The 17,842-nt window shown below is 36.8% G+C and overlaps 1 protein-coding gene across 12 annotated transcripts in view; it reads left to right on the forward strand.

Moving 5' to 3' along the window:
* satb1b (SATB homeobox 1b) overlaps positions 1–17,842 on the forward strand; it is a 63,373-nt gene that overhangs the window by 24,436 nt on the left and 21,095 nt on the right. For 4 of the 12 annotated variants that reach the window (XM_079627117.1, XM_079627124.1, XM_079627125.1 and 1 more), the window contains exons 7-11: positions 495–572; positions 4,163–4,614; positions 9,661–9,873; positions 14,761–14,847; positions 15,582–15,737. In XM_079627117.1, the coding sequence (XP_079483243.1) occupies positions 495–572; positions 4,163–4,614; positions 9,661–9,873; positions 14,761–14,847; positions 15,582–15,737 (986 nt within the window). The remainder of the gene's footprint in view (positions 1–494; positions 573–4,162; positions 4,615–9,660; positions 9,874–14,760; positions 14,848–15,581; positions 15,738–17,842) is intronic. The other 8 variants (XM_079627123.1, XM_079627128.1, XM_079627127.1 and 5 more) reach the window with 3 other exon arrangements.

Genomic DNA, 17,842 nt, shown 5'->3' on the forward strand with positions numbered 1-17,842 from the left:
CTGTCTGTGTATCTGTCTGTCTGTCTGTCTGTGTGTGTATCTTTCTGTCTGTGTCTCTGTCTGTCTGTCTGTCTGTCTGTCTGTCTCTCATTATACAGATATAATGACAAACAGACAGATAGACAGACAGATTCTGTCTGTCTGTCTCTCTGTCTGTCTGGTTATAGTATACCTCATCTGCTTATGTTCTTTAGATTCAGTTCAAATGCTAATCTAACAAAAATCATATGTTTAAAATGTTTATATCTTTCTGTGACTTCAAAATTCAATATTTGCCATGCACATAATACAACACTTAATACATGTGATTTTTAATGTTTTCAAGTGTTCAAACACGCACCTGTTATACTTTATTGTTATACTTCAGCTCTTGACATCTGCCTGTTGTTTCCTGCTCACACACACGTTCACTTTTACCCCCACTAACTCTCTCTCTCTCTCTCTCCACACCTGTGCGTGTGTGTGTGTGTGTGTGTGTGTGTTCATCCGCGCAGTCGTGCGCCAGCCCTCTCAGCTGGAGGGTTACCTGGGGACGTGTGTCCTCCACGACAGTCCTCGTGCCACCACGTTAGGTAGGTCACGTGACGCACCGCAACTATATTATACATGAGCGCATGTGCTCGAGTCCCGATGCCGGGAACACTAACTGCGTTAAAGAGCCGCGTGAGCGCGACAATCAGATGACGGCGGCTGCCACTGGAAGATTATATGCATTTATACCGTGTACACATTTCTTTTCTTTTGTCGTGGCACTAAATGTCTGCCAAGTCCAATGTATTTGTCTAGCGTTTTTAACAATACACATCGTTTTAAAGCAGCTTTACAGAAAATCATGATGTTAATATTTATATTTTCATATCTTTAAAATATGAATTACAGATTAGAGCTGGACGATAATATTAGGTACATTTTGCTACGAGACAAGCAATCAAGCAATTGAGATTTACCCCTTGAGTACACTGATAAAATCGGATGTATTTATATGTCCTACTTTATATTGAGCTGGCTGGTAATATACATTTTGCAATAATAAACAGTCATTCTTTTGAGATTTGCTATATTTTTTCGCATAAGTATCCGGATGTACTATATATACAACTTTTAATGCTTTACTGTGCAATTAATATAGTTTACATTTGTCTACAAATCGCGTAGTTGATATTTGCTATATTGAGTGAGTGTACTTTATGCATCCGGCTGGACACGCTTATTTTGCAGTTGCCAAATGCCTCTAACATTTTATTTTGAACGGTTTATTTTTTGGTTTGGTTTTGATAGTGCGACGAGAAATGTGTCCGTCCACACTGAAAGCAAACATGCTTCTCGACCCACAGCCAATCAGAGCTAGTTGTATCGAGTGGGATTTTGGACCAATGAGATTATTATGGGCGGGGCTTGGAATGCATGATGCTACGGCACATTTACATTTACGCATTTCTTCGATTTAGTTCTTGTCTTGATCTAAATTGAGCTTTTTTTAGAGTTTACAGCTAAAATGTAATGTAACATTAATGCTGTTATTTTCCTGTTTATTACTGTGAAGCTGCTTTGTGTTGTAAAATGCGCTACACACATAAACGTTACTTGCGATTTGCATTGCATTTATTCAGTTGATGCATTCCCTGGGAATCAGACCCATGACTTGCCGTACTCTTCTTTTATTTAAACTTCAGGAATGCAAAGCAACGGCATAGTTACGCCAAGGTTGAACACTGCTAATGATAAAACGCATGTCTTGAATGAATGCACTGCCGACTGTAACCCGGTTGAGCGCATCCCATCATGCACCGCTTCACCAGTGGTCAGTGGTCAGCCGGTCCCGCAGGATCTTTGGGAGTGTGTCGAGGCGTCTCTAGCGCAGCAGCGTTCCCATTCAGACCCAGCCGGGCCGTGGGGTTTTCCCTCCCTCCCCTCAGCACACATTCTCTCTCCCATTGTGCTCCTAATCCCAGCCTGCTTTGTGGTGAATTCCACAGGAGGGACTCCGGCGCTCAGTGTGTGTCTGCAAACGGGCCCTGCGAACGCTTTCTTCCAACCTTTTCAATTTGCGTGGAAAAGTGTGTGCCCCCCAGCAGTTTTCAACACCAAAAAACACAACTGAGAGGCACACCGTAACATCAGAGCACAGGAATGAGGGGGATTATGGGAGAGCTTTGATTATTACCCGATTTTTTTTTTGTTTGTTTGTTTTTTTTCCGTCTCACTTTCTGCTGATATTGAAAAGAACAGCCGCGGCTTTGTGCTCGCTGTCAGTTAAGACACATGTTTGCGTCCTTGTGCTTATTGTGCGTATCTCTGGAGAGTTTCCATGCGCTTAATCTGGTTTTTATCTTCCTGTTGAAATATTTATATTTTGGGATGCTTTTTTTTTTTTTTTTTGCTCCATAAAATCCGTAAGATTGTGCGGCGCGTGTTAGTAGGTGACGGGCGTTGTGTTTCTCAATTTCTTTAAACTAATCTCTATCAGCTGACTACTATATAATATTTATGTAAAGCACTACTGTAAAGCATTTATGCATTTTATGCCTGAAATGTGCTATATACAGTAAATAAAGTGTATTATTATTACCTGTAAAAAGGAATAACACTTCAGTCCTTTGACAGTTTTTAAAATATTTTCTCACCTTTATGCAGTTTCCAAATCTGTGAGATGTTAATTTGTCCGTGTAAAAAATAAAAGGAGAAATGACTAAATCTACATGCAGCTCTTTTTAGTACAACATCTCCAAAAAGCTTTAAAAATGCACACTAAAAGAAAACTTGGGTTTTGTAATGGCATAATTTTTCCTTTAATTTTCAGGTTTTGCAGCTTGTTGGCTGTCACGCAAAACTTGATTAAAAGAATCGGACAACATCTGACGGCATCGACCGCATCTAATAGTCGGCTGTTTATAAGGCCGTGCTCTGGGCTTCCAGTGTAACACGCTCCGGTTATATTTAGACTTTCCCAAAATTTCATATTAGCCAGCTTGTGTACCTTGTTTTAGAATTAAGAGCATAAAGGACGATTCAAGTGTCCGTCTCTCTGGCTCGGTCCATGTGAAGACGCGTCCTGCTTTCGCTGAGCGCCCACACTGGCTTGTTGTTATTGCTCACATGATTTGGCCATGGACATTATAAACTAATTTCTAGTGCTGCCAATTTATGCAGATACAGGTCACACACTGTGGCCCATTATATTAGAGCGGTTGCACTGGGTTACTGTAGTAATGGCAGGCTGGAACGGGTTTGATTAGGATCGTTTAGCTTCAAACTTTTGATTTTTGACTTCAGGTCATGTCTAGCTCATTAGAAAAGTGTTCGGCATAGAGTAGTGATAGGACAATTAATGCTTATTTTGAAAATATTAGCATGCCCAATTGTCCATTTAGGTCCTATATATGTTTCTATTTTTAAATATGATTTATTTAGTGTGCAGTTAGGGCAAAAGTATAAATACTTTGGTGGCAAGTTGATACAAAAAACTTTTTTTTAATGATAATATAATACAATTTTGGTTTAAAGTATCAATGTAAACAGTCTTAGGTGAATGTGATGAACAGGCAGGATAAAAATATCAGATTAGTTTCAGAATAGAAATCTGCCGCTGTCTATTTTGCTGTTGATATGAATCAAACGACAGCATATTAGATGAGAAAAAGAGAAAAGCACTTACCGTCCTCTCTATTAATGACTGTTTACATAGATGATTACTGGGAAAAAAATATTTACTTAATGGAAAAATGCTTTCACTACATGCCACTAATTTAATTTGTTCATGTTTATATTAATATGTAATTTTTTTTTAAATGAAGAAGCAAGTTCAGTAGCATTGAAATTTAAAAGTTTCACTGTTATTAGGATCCATTTCTGAAATATTGTTATTGTGCGTGTGTGTTTGTGTATATACATATATATATATATATATATATATATATATATATATATATTTATATGCATACATGCATACATGCAAACATACATGCATGCACGCACATAGGACAACTTTGATTCACTTTTTTGATCCACTTCAAATGTTGACGTGTGTGCGTGTAAGCATGCATGTATGTTTATACATGCATGCACACATACACACAAAACTTGAATCTTTAACTTTCAGTTATCTCGTCAGATAGTTAAAGTCATGCATTGACATGCTTCCTCTTCTCTGTGTCCACTTCAGCCGAGATGGACGGTCTGTCGGATCTTTCTCCCCCGGGAACGAACCACCTGAGCTTCAGTCAGCAGCCCATCCCGGGCAGCACAGCGGAGCAGCCCCCGTCCCCGGTGCCCCTGTCCCACAGCGCTCAGGCCCCCGCTCGGGCCCAGCTCCCCGGCCTGCACCCCGGCCTGGTGTCCACTCCCATCAGCCCTCAGCTGGTCAGTCAGCAGATGGTCATGGCTCAGATCCTCAACCAGCAGTACGCCGTCAACCGTCTCCTGGCCCAGCAGTCCCTGAGCCAGCAGTACCTCAACCACCCGCCGGTCAACCGCGCGCTCAACAAGCCGCTGGACGGCGGGGTGTCCTCCAACTCCGAGGTGTCCGTCGAGATCTACCAGTGGGTGAGAGACGAGCTGAAGAGGGCCGGCATCTCCCAGGCCGTGTTCGCACGCGTCGCCTTCAACAGGACGCAGGTACACATCTATATGTGACCCTGGATCACAAAACCACTCTCGAGTCGCACGGGTGTATCTGTGGCAATAGCCATTGTATGGGTCAAAATTATAGATTTTTATTTTATGCCAAAAATCATAAGGATATTAAGATCATGTTCCATGAAGATATTTAGTAAATGTCCAACCGTAAATATATAAAACATGTTTTTTTGTGAGTGAATGCAGCACAATCGTGAACATAAATGCACAACTTTAAAGCAGATTTTCTCAATGTTTAGATTTTTTTGCAACCTCAGATTCCAGATTTTCAATAGTTGTGTCTCGACCAAATATTGTCCTATCCTAACACACCACACATCAATGGAAAGATGATTTATTCAGCTTTCAGTTGATGTATACATCTCAATTTCATAAAATTGACCCATGTGACTGGTTTTGTGGTCCAGGGTCACATATGACATAATAAAAGCGATTTTTGAAAGAAAAGATAAACGTACCACATGGGTTGAAGATTATTACAAAAAGCAAGCATAATTTTCAGTCTTATCCTCTCACATGAGCTCCACAAACTACATGGGAAGCATTGTAAGGCATTATGGTGTTCTTCTGATGCAACAGTTATTCCGGAAGGTTTGCAGTGTTATGCTGTCCAGATGAAGACCATAATGCATTCCGACAAGCGCAGTTTAACTAAAAACGTACTGTTTTATCCAGTATGTGGATAAACTAATGACAGAAATCCAGCATATACAAGAAATCCCAACTAAGATTATGGGAAAACGTTACAGTGGGTGTTATATATTTTGATGAAATTATAAAAATACAACGATATTTTGGTATTTTGTCTTTCTGCGATTTTATTGCGATATGTCAAATGCAGGGATCGTCACCAGATTATTTAAATGGCTCAATTTGGAAAGTTTGAGTTTCTCAATTTGAGAATTGGAAAGTAATCTTTCTAGAATGCATAGAAAATATAAATTATGTGAAAAAAATAACTAAAAATAAATGTTTATTATAAAAATATATATAATAAAAAAAATAAACTATTTAGTCAACGGATTTAAAAAAAATATTCCATATTTCTAATTGTTGTGTGAATATTAAAAAAGATTAAAAAAAAGAAAAAAAGATTGTAATGCTGTTAAGATAAAAAAAAAAATTTAAGCAATTTTTTAAAATCTACAATTAATATTTATTTTCATTTTGATATTTCAAATCTCCGGACATCACTTTTGTACTGTAGAGCGTTCCAGTTTAGATTAGGGATGCATGATATATTGGCCATCGTATCGGTATCGGACGATATATGCTAATTTTTAATGTTATCGTTATCGGCCTGATAACAAAACTTGACCGATATATTAAAGCTGAATGTATTATTTCCTTCAGCTGAGACACTTCAGATGCGCACTGTTCAACATGATGGTTTTGAATAGCTTAAAATATGATTGGAATCACTTCAAAAAAGGAAAATATAGTAAAGTGCAACAGTCTGTCATATCGGCTTCATAAAATTATAATGAGAACATCACTATAATGGACTTTATGCACAGCTGCACTACTTCCTGAACTTTAGCCAGCTCCTTTGTTTCCTGTCTGCCATTATTGGACAAACGGATTAATCCAGGTGTGTCTGATTATTGTTGTTGGTCAGGCACACCTGGATTAATCAGTTTGTCCAATAATGGCAGACAGGAAACAAAGGAGCTGGCTGAAGTTCAGGAAGTAGTGCAGCTGTGCATAAAGCCCATAGTGTGCTTGGGATGTGGCTTTTAATGGTGTAATCGGGCTCTAAAAAATGATATAAAAATTTGGATTTAGATTAATCAGCCAATATATCGGTTATCGGCTTTCAAGTATAAACAATAATTGGTATTGGTCAAATTTTTCATATCGGTGCGTCCCTAGTTTGGATGTGGTCTATGTAGGCAGTATCCAGTGAGACGGCTCAGGGTTTGGAGACATTAAGTATGTTGTTTTTGTAGATGGCTGTCAAATAATTTAGTTGATGATTATAAATGCTGAATCATATCCCCGGCCCCATACATCAGCTGTGACATGTCGGTGTGAAGCTTGCCACTACACGCTCTGAACATCATTACAATTCACCATGCCTGGCTAATATAGTGACAGCAGAGCGCTGAGACCGCCATGCTTTATCTTCTTTTGTTGTGGGATCAACACGTAGAGAACAATCGTCCGGGAAATGAGCGGTTATCAGCGAGCACTTTTCTCTCAATCCAAAACTGTACTAACCATCATCTTCCTGGAGTCATGGCTTTTGGTTTGCACGTGACCTGAGCCGGGACAGGACACTTATTAGCAGTATTAACATCACTATTATTATTATTATTGCTCATGCAAATCATTGCATTTTCCAGTCAAAAACTCATTCCTCATTGTTAGTGGTACAGTACGTTATTGTGCATGAGATGAACCTCATATTGCACAGGTTTGCACTCAACAAGAACTATAACATATTTGGATGCAGAAAAGACTGTCTTCGAATATTTATTTATTTATTTTTACTGACGCAAGGCAAAGTAACTGCAGATTTATGGCTGATCATTATTTGAGTCTACTACTATTCTGAGTGGAAGTTATTAAGGATATATTATATTAATATCTGACTCATAATTAATGTTTCTTTGTTTAGTTCATTGTTCTGTGTTTTTGATAGTTAACATTCCCTGCTGTTTATACATTTTTGGGTCTGTACGGTTCGAATGCTGAATTTAAAAAAAAATCATAAATATAGTAAAAACAGTAATATTGTGAAATAATATTATTGCAATTTAAAATGGCTGTTTTCATTGTAAAATATTTAAAAACAACGTCATTATTGATGTTGAAAACAATGTTTCTTAATATTTTTGTTGAACCGTGATGCTTTTTTAAAATTAATTGACGAATATAAAGTTAAATAAGATGAATATAAAGTTATTTTATAGTCATTTTTTTTAATTAAATCTTTCGAATCTCTTCTGTAACATTGTAAACACGGTCACTTTTGATTAAATTAATGCATCCATGCTGAATAAAATGATTATTTTATTAAAAAATACAAATTATATAAAATTAAGTCAACAGAGTAAAAAAAAGTCTTCCATATTTCTAAAAATACAATTATTTTAGTGTAAATAAAATCGTCGATTGTGCAATCAAAGCTCAGAATGAGTTTGGCTTTTAGTTGAATAAATCAAGTGTCACTGTACTTTTTAACCCAAAATATGAATGTACAAACTTTAGCCGAAAGCATGTGTGCGGTTAGGATACAGTATCTGTATGACATTTGGAGGTCATTTATGTGATGACCCCGTATCAATACTTGAAACCTCCCAGAACATGCGATCAAATACTGGGAAAGTTGTCAGACGTGCGCGGGTTTAGTTGTTAGTAAAATCCCACGTCTCAACTCTAACCGAAAGCCTTGACCACTGTCTGCCGTCCTCAGGTGAGACTAAGCCTGAGTCCCTGGACGAGTGCCAGCAGTGTGTGTGTGTGTGTGGGACAGTGGATAATAGATAATGTCTCATTAAACTCGGCTCGGCAGGACGTGACTGACGTGGTGTTGGACTGATAGGAATCAGTGGCTGCGTCATGACGGCCATGTTTGCACAGATTGGTATTTAGTTGCGCCGTGAAGAATTTGCAACATGCATTTTCTTTTGTTTCCACAGAGCGCTTAAATATTTATTTGACATTCTTCTCTGCATGTGAAGGATTGTGGTGGCATGTCGAGGCACGTCTCAGTCGCAGTGTGTGTGTGTGTGTGCGGGTTTGGAGGCTCGTCTTGGAGATTATCCGGTTTTAATAACACTTTGATTGTGTTTGATATAGTGATTGACCCTACATTTAGTGTTACTGACCCGTTGCAAAAGCTCATATTGCTCACCAAGGCTGCATTTATTTGATCAAAAATACAGTAAAATTCTGAAATATTATTAGTATTTTAAATGTTACGTTTTATTCGTTTAGTGTAATTTATTCCTGTGATCAAATCAGATTTTTTAACATCATTACTCCAGTCTTCAGTGTCACATGATCCTTCAGAAATCACTATAATATGATGATTTGATGCTCAAGAATTTTTTCAGGATTATTTGATGAATCGGATGAACAGCATTATTTAATATAGAATCTTTAGTAACATTATAAATGCCTTTACTGTCACTTCTGATCAATTTAATGCATCCTTGCTGAATAAAAGTATTAATTAATCAAATTAAATGACATTTCTCTTTTGTTGGTGACTTTGAATAAAAGCATCTACTGAATGCGCAAATAAATGTAATTTCTTTAAAAAAATTAACGTTTTTGTGTGTGGTTAGAATAAAAAAAATAACATAAAAAAAGTTAGTTTTATAATAAATAAAAAAATATATATATTTTTTTTTAAAGGGACAATGCACATTAATGAACATAAGGACAATGTCCAAATGTAAATGAGCCAGATTTAGCCGTACAGACTAATTTTCATCTGGAGTCCCTGGCAGGTTGTTGTTATTATTACAAAATTAATGTTGTATACATACACATTAAAAACATAAACAGATTACATAGACATAGTCAACATCAAACATTATAAATAATGACACATAAAATAAAATGAAGTCCTCTTGTGTTTGTATATAGTAAGCAGAAATTATATTGTAGAAACATGTAGTTGCTTTCAAGTAAGGCTTTCCTCTTGTCAGGGACTGTGAGAAGCGTTTCATTCGATTCTCATTTGCAATCTATGTAGTTTTAATCAAATTACTGTAGAATTTAACGTCTCTGTAAAGCCAGGCTTTGTAATGTCACATTTAAGTCATAAACTCCATTAAATGATCAGCACTGCATGAGCATGTTTCACTGAAAAACACTTTTAATAGAAATCTCCAGTTCATTCCTGGGGGACGTTGAGTTTGTGAGGTGGGCGGAGCTTAGCGGCGGGTCAATAGCTGTGTCACGTATGGAGTGGAGAGAGTGTTTTAATTGTTGCTCTTGTGCTGATTGCTCTTTTCTAAGAGGACAATGCATTTATTTCTGTCTCTTGTTTTTTTCGTCTGGTTCTTCTAGGGTCTTCTCTCCGAGATTCTCAGAAAGGAGGAAGACCCCAAGACTGCGTCTCAGTCGCTCCTGGTTAATCTGCGCGCGATGCAGAACTTCCTCCAGCTGCCGGAAGCGGAGCGAGACCGGATCTACCAGGACGAGAGAGAGCGCAGTCTGACCGCAGCCTCTGCTATGGGTCCCGCGCCGCTCATCAGCACACCTCCCCTACGCCCCGTACAGGTAACACACTGACCGCAGACTTCGTGCTATTAAGACGGTGCATGCATTTTGCCTTTTGATGCATGTTTTTATTTTTGCCTTGTTTTCCAGTAAAAACAAAAAACAAAAACATATATATATATATATATATATATATATATATATATATATATATATATACTTAAAACAAGATACATTTCGCTGTAAGGTAATATCTTGAATTAATTGTTTTTCCTTGTTTTATGCATAAATCAAGCAGATTTACTGTAAATGGATTCTCTAAAAACAAGCCTAATTTTTTATAAAAAAAATTATTTGTAATTTTTCTTACCAAAAGCATCTGAACTGAGTTTTCAGACATGGATGCTCTTTGCAGAATTAAAGCGGTGCATGTATTTTGCATTTAATGCATGGCAAAAGTTTTTTTATTTTGGTTTTCAGTAAAAATATCTATACGTCCTTAAAACAAGATGCATTTGGAGACATATTACTGTTATAGAGACATATTAAGATAAGACGACATAGAATATATCTTGAATTAAGTTCATTTTTCTTACTCTGGTTTCAATTTTTATTCTTGTTTTATGCATAAATCAAGCAGATTTACTCTAAATAGATTCTCTGAAAAAAAGCCAATTTTTTCTTTTTCTTTTTTTTTTTTCTTTGCAATATTTCTTCTCAAGCAAATGTTGTTTTATGATGTATTTTTACTGGAAGACAAAGCAAAAATTCTGGTCCATTTTTTTCCTCTTGGTTTCCAGTCAAATATATTTGCGTTCTTAAAACCAGATACATTTTAGTTAGCAAAATCTGTAAGAAAAAAGACAGAAAATATATCTGGAATTCTCTTCTTATTCTGTTGGCAATTGCTTTTCTTGTTTAATGCATAAACAAGATCAAACAGATTTGCTGTTAATATATTCTAAGGCTTATTTAATTGTAATATATATATATATAATTTTTTTTTTTTTTTGCCATTTGTCTTCTGAAGTAAATGTTGTTTTAAGGTGGTTATTTTTACTAGAAGACACAGCAAAATGACTGATTCATTAACATGCCCTGATAAATCATTCACAGTATGACCATAAACGTGAATTAATAAAGTAAGTGGGGTCATGTTGAGTTTAAATAGATTCTATATTCTCGCTTATGTAAATGTAGGTGGAACTGAACACCCAGACTGTAATATTTAGCGTGCGCTCACTGACTAGCATAATGAATGATTAGCTCAGGTATGCTTTTCATCAGTCATCGTCAGAGTATTTGCTTTCCGCAGTCCTGAGGACCCCCGCTGACTGCTGGGAAATGACTTTAAAAGCTACTGTGGGTAATTTTGACGTTGAAATGCTCAAATGAAGAGAGTTTGAGAGTGTGCGACCAATGGAAACTGGGGGGAAACCTGTTTGGAAACGGTCATTATTTTTGGTGCGACTAGTGGCCTGGAAATGATGCACTGCAGCTTTAAATCAGTGTATTGTAGTAATCTGTTGTTCAGGAGCTCACACACGACGCTAACCACAAGAACACCATTATAACCTCACACCGAACTCTTAATCTGCAACAGTGCATTTGTGCCTAACTGCACGTCAGTCTCGGTTTGTAATGAATACAGAGTTAACAATGCAATTCCAGATTCTTTAGTGGTCAGCTATACTGTCCTATATTTCATTTGTTATTAAAAGTGGAAAATATTTTATATTTTATGCATTTAGTAGAAGCTTAGATCACAATCTTTAAATGTGCTACACTTAAATTATGAGTATGGACTTAGTTATTGGTTATTGGTGAGTACCAAAACTAACTTGGATGCATTGATGTACCGATACCTTTGAGGAAGCATTTTTACATTCATTTTTTTTAGCAGATTTTTAAAAACTGCTCCAAAACCACTACTTAAAAAAAAATAAAAAATAAAAACTATTTTTAATTGATAAGTTGATATTGTGGCTTATATGGTCAGACACTTGTATGCGCCATTATATTATTAACATTTCACCAAAATCAAGCTCAAGTGGAGTTATGAGGTTTTTGACCAGCAAATTTCCGATAATTTTGGATATTTGTGTTTTGTCCGTCGCTGGAACGGCATCATCTGAGGCGGTAAATGCATCGCATTATGCTTTCATCAACTTGCAGATTATAAAGTTTATTGTAGCTTTGTGTGCGTTCAGTTTTTTTCTGTCCTTTTGCCAAAATCTCATGTTATTAAAGGACAAACTATTTAAGACAAGACTGGCTATGACTCGACGACACGTTTAACTAAGACACTCTTTGGTCCTCAAAACTTAAAACATTACTATATATATATATATATATATTATAGTGTTTCTTTAGTAAATAAAACGCTACACTTAAACAACCAGTTCTTTATTTATCATTGCATTGCAAACAAGCAGAGACGTGTGCACTTCATTCACGATAGAGGCGGGTGGAGTTATGAGGTTTGACTGACAGTTTGAGGAGCCAATGGAATTACAGGGTTTAGTCACAATCTTTTTAATACTTTTCATTAGTTAAATATTTGCAAAACCCACAGACAGACATAAAGGGTGACCAATAGTAATGATTTATGGACACATTTTTTTTTTTACAAAATAAGGAGATACGAAATGCAACCCTTAAGACTTAAGTTATGAGTATGCACTTTTCACAGTTATTTGCGAGTACCATAACAAAAGTATCGGTACATAAATGCATATACTTTTGAGTGAACATTTTTTACATGTTATGCATTTAGCAGATGCTTTATCCAAATATCAAATAGCTTCCCTTACATGATGAGTATGCATGAGTGTTTCTACAGTTATTGGTGTGTGTGTACATCAGTGCATCTCTACTCTGCACTAAACGCTTCAGATCTCAGAGCGCTCCACGCAGGGCAGGGAAGGTATGCAGAACGCTCTCCTTCAAACGCAGTTGAGTGTGTCTCAGTGGATCCAACACAAAGCCTTCCTGTGTGTGATGGACTGAGGAGGGTCTTTTATACAGGAGAAAACTCCCGACACACACACAGAATGTGTAAAGACCGAAATGTCATCAGTGCTCACTCAAGTGTGCACGCATTTGTGTGTGTGTGCGCTTGCGTGCATCATGTCCTCGCGTGCGTGTGTGTGTGTGTGTGTGTGTGTGTGTGCAAACCAGATGCTGCTTTCCTGTTCAGATCCCATTATCAGATGCTTCTGTAACCTGATTATTCAGCAACTGCGCCTGGTTCGTCAGCCTTGTACAGCGCTCGGCAAAAGTCTCCATTATCTGATGATATTTGGACAAATCGGTTACATTTTAAATGGAAGGGCATATCGATACACTGGTTCACACACATATACTGGCTGTGTTCCAAAACCTAGTGTGCTACATAGGCGGCATCCTAACTAAACCATCATTAGTCTCTGATTTGAAACGCTACTCACAGAAAACGCTTGCAGGAAGTTTGACTCTTCGGTTCCTGTAGAGTTTGGTGGTGTTAGTATGTTGTGAACGACTTGCTACTATAATAAGCATAATGCACATAATTCAATTTAATACAATGAATTACATTATATTAGACTATTGGGTAACGCTTTGCAATAAGGTTCATTAGTTAACATTAGTTATTAACTAACAACGAGCAATACATTTGTTACATTATTTATTAATCTTTGTTAATTTTAGTTCATAAAAATCCAGCTGTTCATGTTAGTTCACACACTGTAAAAAAATATTTTCATGATTTATCACAACTTTTTATCTTTTGTCAAATCAACTTGGATAACTAATGTGTGAAGATAACACTATTTTGAGTTTCTGTTTATTAAACCATTCTTCTTCATTGTATTAACTCAAATTTTTAATTACAATGAACTCAAATTTGAAGGCAACAAGGTAACTTGCTTTTTTAAGTTAAACCAACTTTTTTTTTTACAGTGCATTAACTAATGTTAACTAATACAACCTTTGATTTTAATAATGTATTAGTAAATGTTGAAAATAATAACATTTAATTAATACTATAGAAGTATTGCTCATTAGTTCATGTTAATGGTAGTTAACTAATGAACCTTATTGGTACTTTTTATTGGATTAATGTAATATTATAAATATTACGCCTACCTACCGTGAACATGCCGGCTTTATACGCGCGTTTAGCTGAACATGCTCTTGATCAGATAAGGTTTTGCATTAGAAACGAAGGACAGGGAAGTGTTCTGGTGCCGGGCAGCTTGATGCTGACAGATATGAGTGAGATCTTCACAGGGTTTTCTGCTGTAAATCAGCAGGGTGGCACGTCTCGCAGCGCTGCAAGGCTTTTATGACGCCCATAAAAACAGATGTGAAGGTATGTTTCCCTCATACGTTAATGGATCGTCAGACAGTGTGTGTGTGCAAGTTTGCGCACGCTCGTCCCTTTATAATTAGATATGGTCACAGAATAACTCCAGCTAGACACTGATGCTTCACATGTACATGGCTGACACACTCTTCAGTTTCAGGCCCTTCAGAAGTTATGGAAATCTTTGCAAGCTGCAGAAATCATTTGTCACATGGTGTGCTTTAGGATCTGCTACTGTGATATACATCTGATCGTGGGAACTAGAGCAATCTAAGCATTCTGATGAAATGTGTGTGCGTGTGTGCGCGTGTGTGTGCGTGTGGGGTTCAAGTAGACCTTACTTGCATTATAGCGACAATCCCCACAAAGATTGCAATATCCAAAATCCTTGTTCTTGTGTGGATGTTTTTGGTCCCCCTGAGAAAAACTAAATCATACTAAGTGATGTTTTTTTTTTTTTTTAATGTAAAAATGCAGACGGTTTCTCTGGTTTTAGGGGATATGATATACAGTTTGTGCAGTTTAAAAATCATTGTTTATGGAAAGTCCCCTTAAAACATGGAAACCCAACGTGTGTGTGTGTGTGTGTTTCTTCACAGCCCAGAAGAGAGGAGTGTAATAATGTGAGACCAGAAGACTGGAATCCCAGAATTCCAGTGGGCATCTCTCCTGTGAGTGCACATATGGTACATTGTTTTTGAAACCGTGAAATTTTGTTCTTGATTATAAACCTACATTTACAGTATGTGTGTATCTATCTATTATCAACATATCAATTTGGATGCATTAAATTGATCACAAGTGAAAATAGGCATTTATAATGTTACAAAAGATTCTATTGTAAAAAAAAAGAAGAAGTTTTTTTGAACATTGTTAATCAATGAATCCTAAAAAATAGCATCAAAATATCATCATGATCGATATTGAAAACAATTGTGCTGCTTCATAAGAGGTGAAAATTCAGCTTTGCATTACAGGAATAAATGACATTTTAAAATGTATTAAAGCAAGCCGCTATTTTAAATGTTAATAATATTTAACCATTTTTTATCAAATAAATGCAACCTTGCTGAGCAAAAAATACATGTATATTGGATATATTTATGTTTCTTATTGAATTAATTTTTTTTATGCAATTTGATGTATATAATTAAATATATATATTCTTCTATAGGCCTAATGTTAATAATATTTTTTTAAAAATGTATCAAATAAATGCAACCTTGCTGAGCAAAAAAAGACATGTATATTGGATATATTTATGTTTTTTTTTTTATAATGTTTTTTTAATGCAATTGAATGTATATAATTAAAAATATTTTTTTGTTAGTTTTTTTTACTTTTTTGGTGTAATTTTATAGGGTTTTATACTATTTTTGACACTATTTTACACTAAAAATTAAGTTTTTTTCTTCTTCAGGTCAAGCCCAACCCTCTGACGTCTGAGTGGAACGGTAAATCCGAGAGTTGCGTGTTAAACATCAACTCCTCCATCTACGACGAGATCCAGCAGGAGATGAAGAGGGCCAAAGTGTCCCAGGCCATGTTCGCCAAGGTCGCCGCCTCCAAGAGCCAGGTACAGCTCAAACCTCACACACACACACACTTTCACTAGCCCGTCATGCTTCAATCGCGCGTCTGGTTGACAAAACATGTCAAACATTTTTGTGTACAGTCTAAAGAAGGCCCAGATAGCAAGATAAAAGTGTAAAAGGAGAGCTTTGTTAAGCCTGGCACTCAGGTAGCGCAGCGCCGTAATGACTTGCGCCGCTTTATTGTGGGTTTGCGAACAGCAGACAGTGTTGCAACATAAAACAAATGTGTTTATATAATTCAGCTGTGCAACGACCACACCGTTATCTCACATAGCGAACAGCCTTCTGCTGAACACAGGCCTCTGTGAGAGACATTACCGTCTGTTTTAGCCTATTAAAACTAATTAAAGAAACGCACGGCGAGCCCCATTATTAAAGGTTTCACATATCTATGTGCACACTTAAAGATTTTCACAATTGCATCTGATGTGAGGGGGGAAAACGCGAATAAAAGCTCTAAATTATCTGGAAATATCAGCAGGTTTTTGCTGATTGCACTGATTATGGTGCCAGATACTTTTGTTTCACCAAATTACAGTTTGATGCACAAACCACTGTTTTTGTCGAAGGGAGTTCAAAGCCGAGAAGGGTGGAGGAGAGAAAAGACAAACCGGGGCATTTATTCCAGTAAGATTGTGGTATAAAGTGCTGGTTTGAGAGAAAAGAGCCCCCTCTCTGTGTGTCTCTCCAGCCCTGCCTGAGCCTGTGTGCTTCATTCATGGCTGGTGTGAATGTGAATTGAGCAGCAGATAAGAACTGTGCTAATTACGCAGCTGAGAAAGGGGCCTGGGAGAGCACTTATCTCCGGCTCCATCTCGTAATGTGCGCTCCCCGGGCAGCTGGTCCCCCTCCTTCCCGTTCCCAGCCCCCCCCCCTCCGCCACACGGGGCCCACGGGGCCGACGGCTCAATGACCGGCCGGTGCCGAGTGCCGATGCCGAACGCGTCGGAATGATGCCGCGTGCGAGACGAGAGCCCGTTATTAGCGCTGGGAAACTCTTGAAATGTGGGCGTGTCTTTTAAAGAATCATGCATTGGTATTGGCCGATTTACTTTAGTTGTTCATGAGGACAAGTGATCATTCTTCCTTGAAAATATGCAACAGGTTGAAACTACATTTCCCATCATTCCCTGTAGATGCACATGAATGCTAAAATACACTGATAAAGTTAGAGAAACTATAGGAGAGCAGTGAAAAAGTGCTGGCCTTTAATGTGCATTTTTATGCAACAAAAATGTTTAATATGGTGCAAAAGTTCATTTATTTCAGTAATTCAACTTAAAAGGTGAAACTAATATATTATATAGACTCATTACATGCAAAGTGAGATATTTCAAGCCTTTATTTGTTATAATTTTGATGATTATACAACTTATGAAAACCTTTTCACAATATTCTAATTTTGAATTCGGGGGTTTTCATAAGCTGTATAATCATCAAAATTATAACAAATATAGGCTTGAAATATCTCACTTTGCATGTAATGAGTCTATATAATATATTAGTTTCACCTTTTAAGTTGAATTACTGAAATAAATGAACTTTTGCACCATATATAATTTTTTCCGAGTTTCACCTGTATATTGTTGTTTATCAGAATGTAGAAAAGCATTCAAAATGCATTGTTTATTTTGATTGAAGTCGAATTTATGATTTCTGAAATACGTCGGACGACAAACTGGGTGACGCTTTAAAAAAATAAGGTCTCATTAGTGTTAGTGTCATTAAGTCACATGACCTAACAATGAGCAATGCGTTTGTTACAGTATTTATTAATCTTTGTTAACATTTAACAACGGCTCATTATTAGTTCATGTTACAGCGTTTCTTTCTTTTCTGCGATGTGGGAAAACAGGCGGAATTGCAGATATTGGTTATAAAACTTTTTATAGTTTATAGTTTTTACGGAATTGCAATATTGCAGAATCTGGTTATAAAAATGGAATTTCCAGTTTAATGTGGAATGTCACAGAATTTTGAAAAATGGGTGAATAAATCAAAAGTAGGGCTGTAAACTTAATCAAATCATGATCTGGACTAGTGTCTGTGGACATTAAAGCTTGAAAACACTGCTATTTATATATAT

The sequence above is a fragment of the Phoxinus phoxinus genome (assembly GCF_949152265.1).
Source record: "Phoxinus phoxinus genome assembly, chromosome: 10".
Taxonomy (NCBI): Eukaryota; Metazoa; Chordata; class Actinopteri; order Cypriniformes; family Leuciscidae; genus Phoxinus; species Phoxinus phoxinus.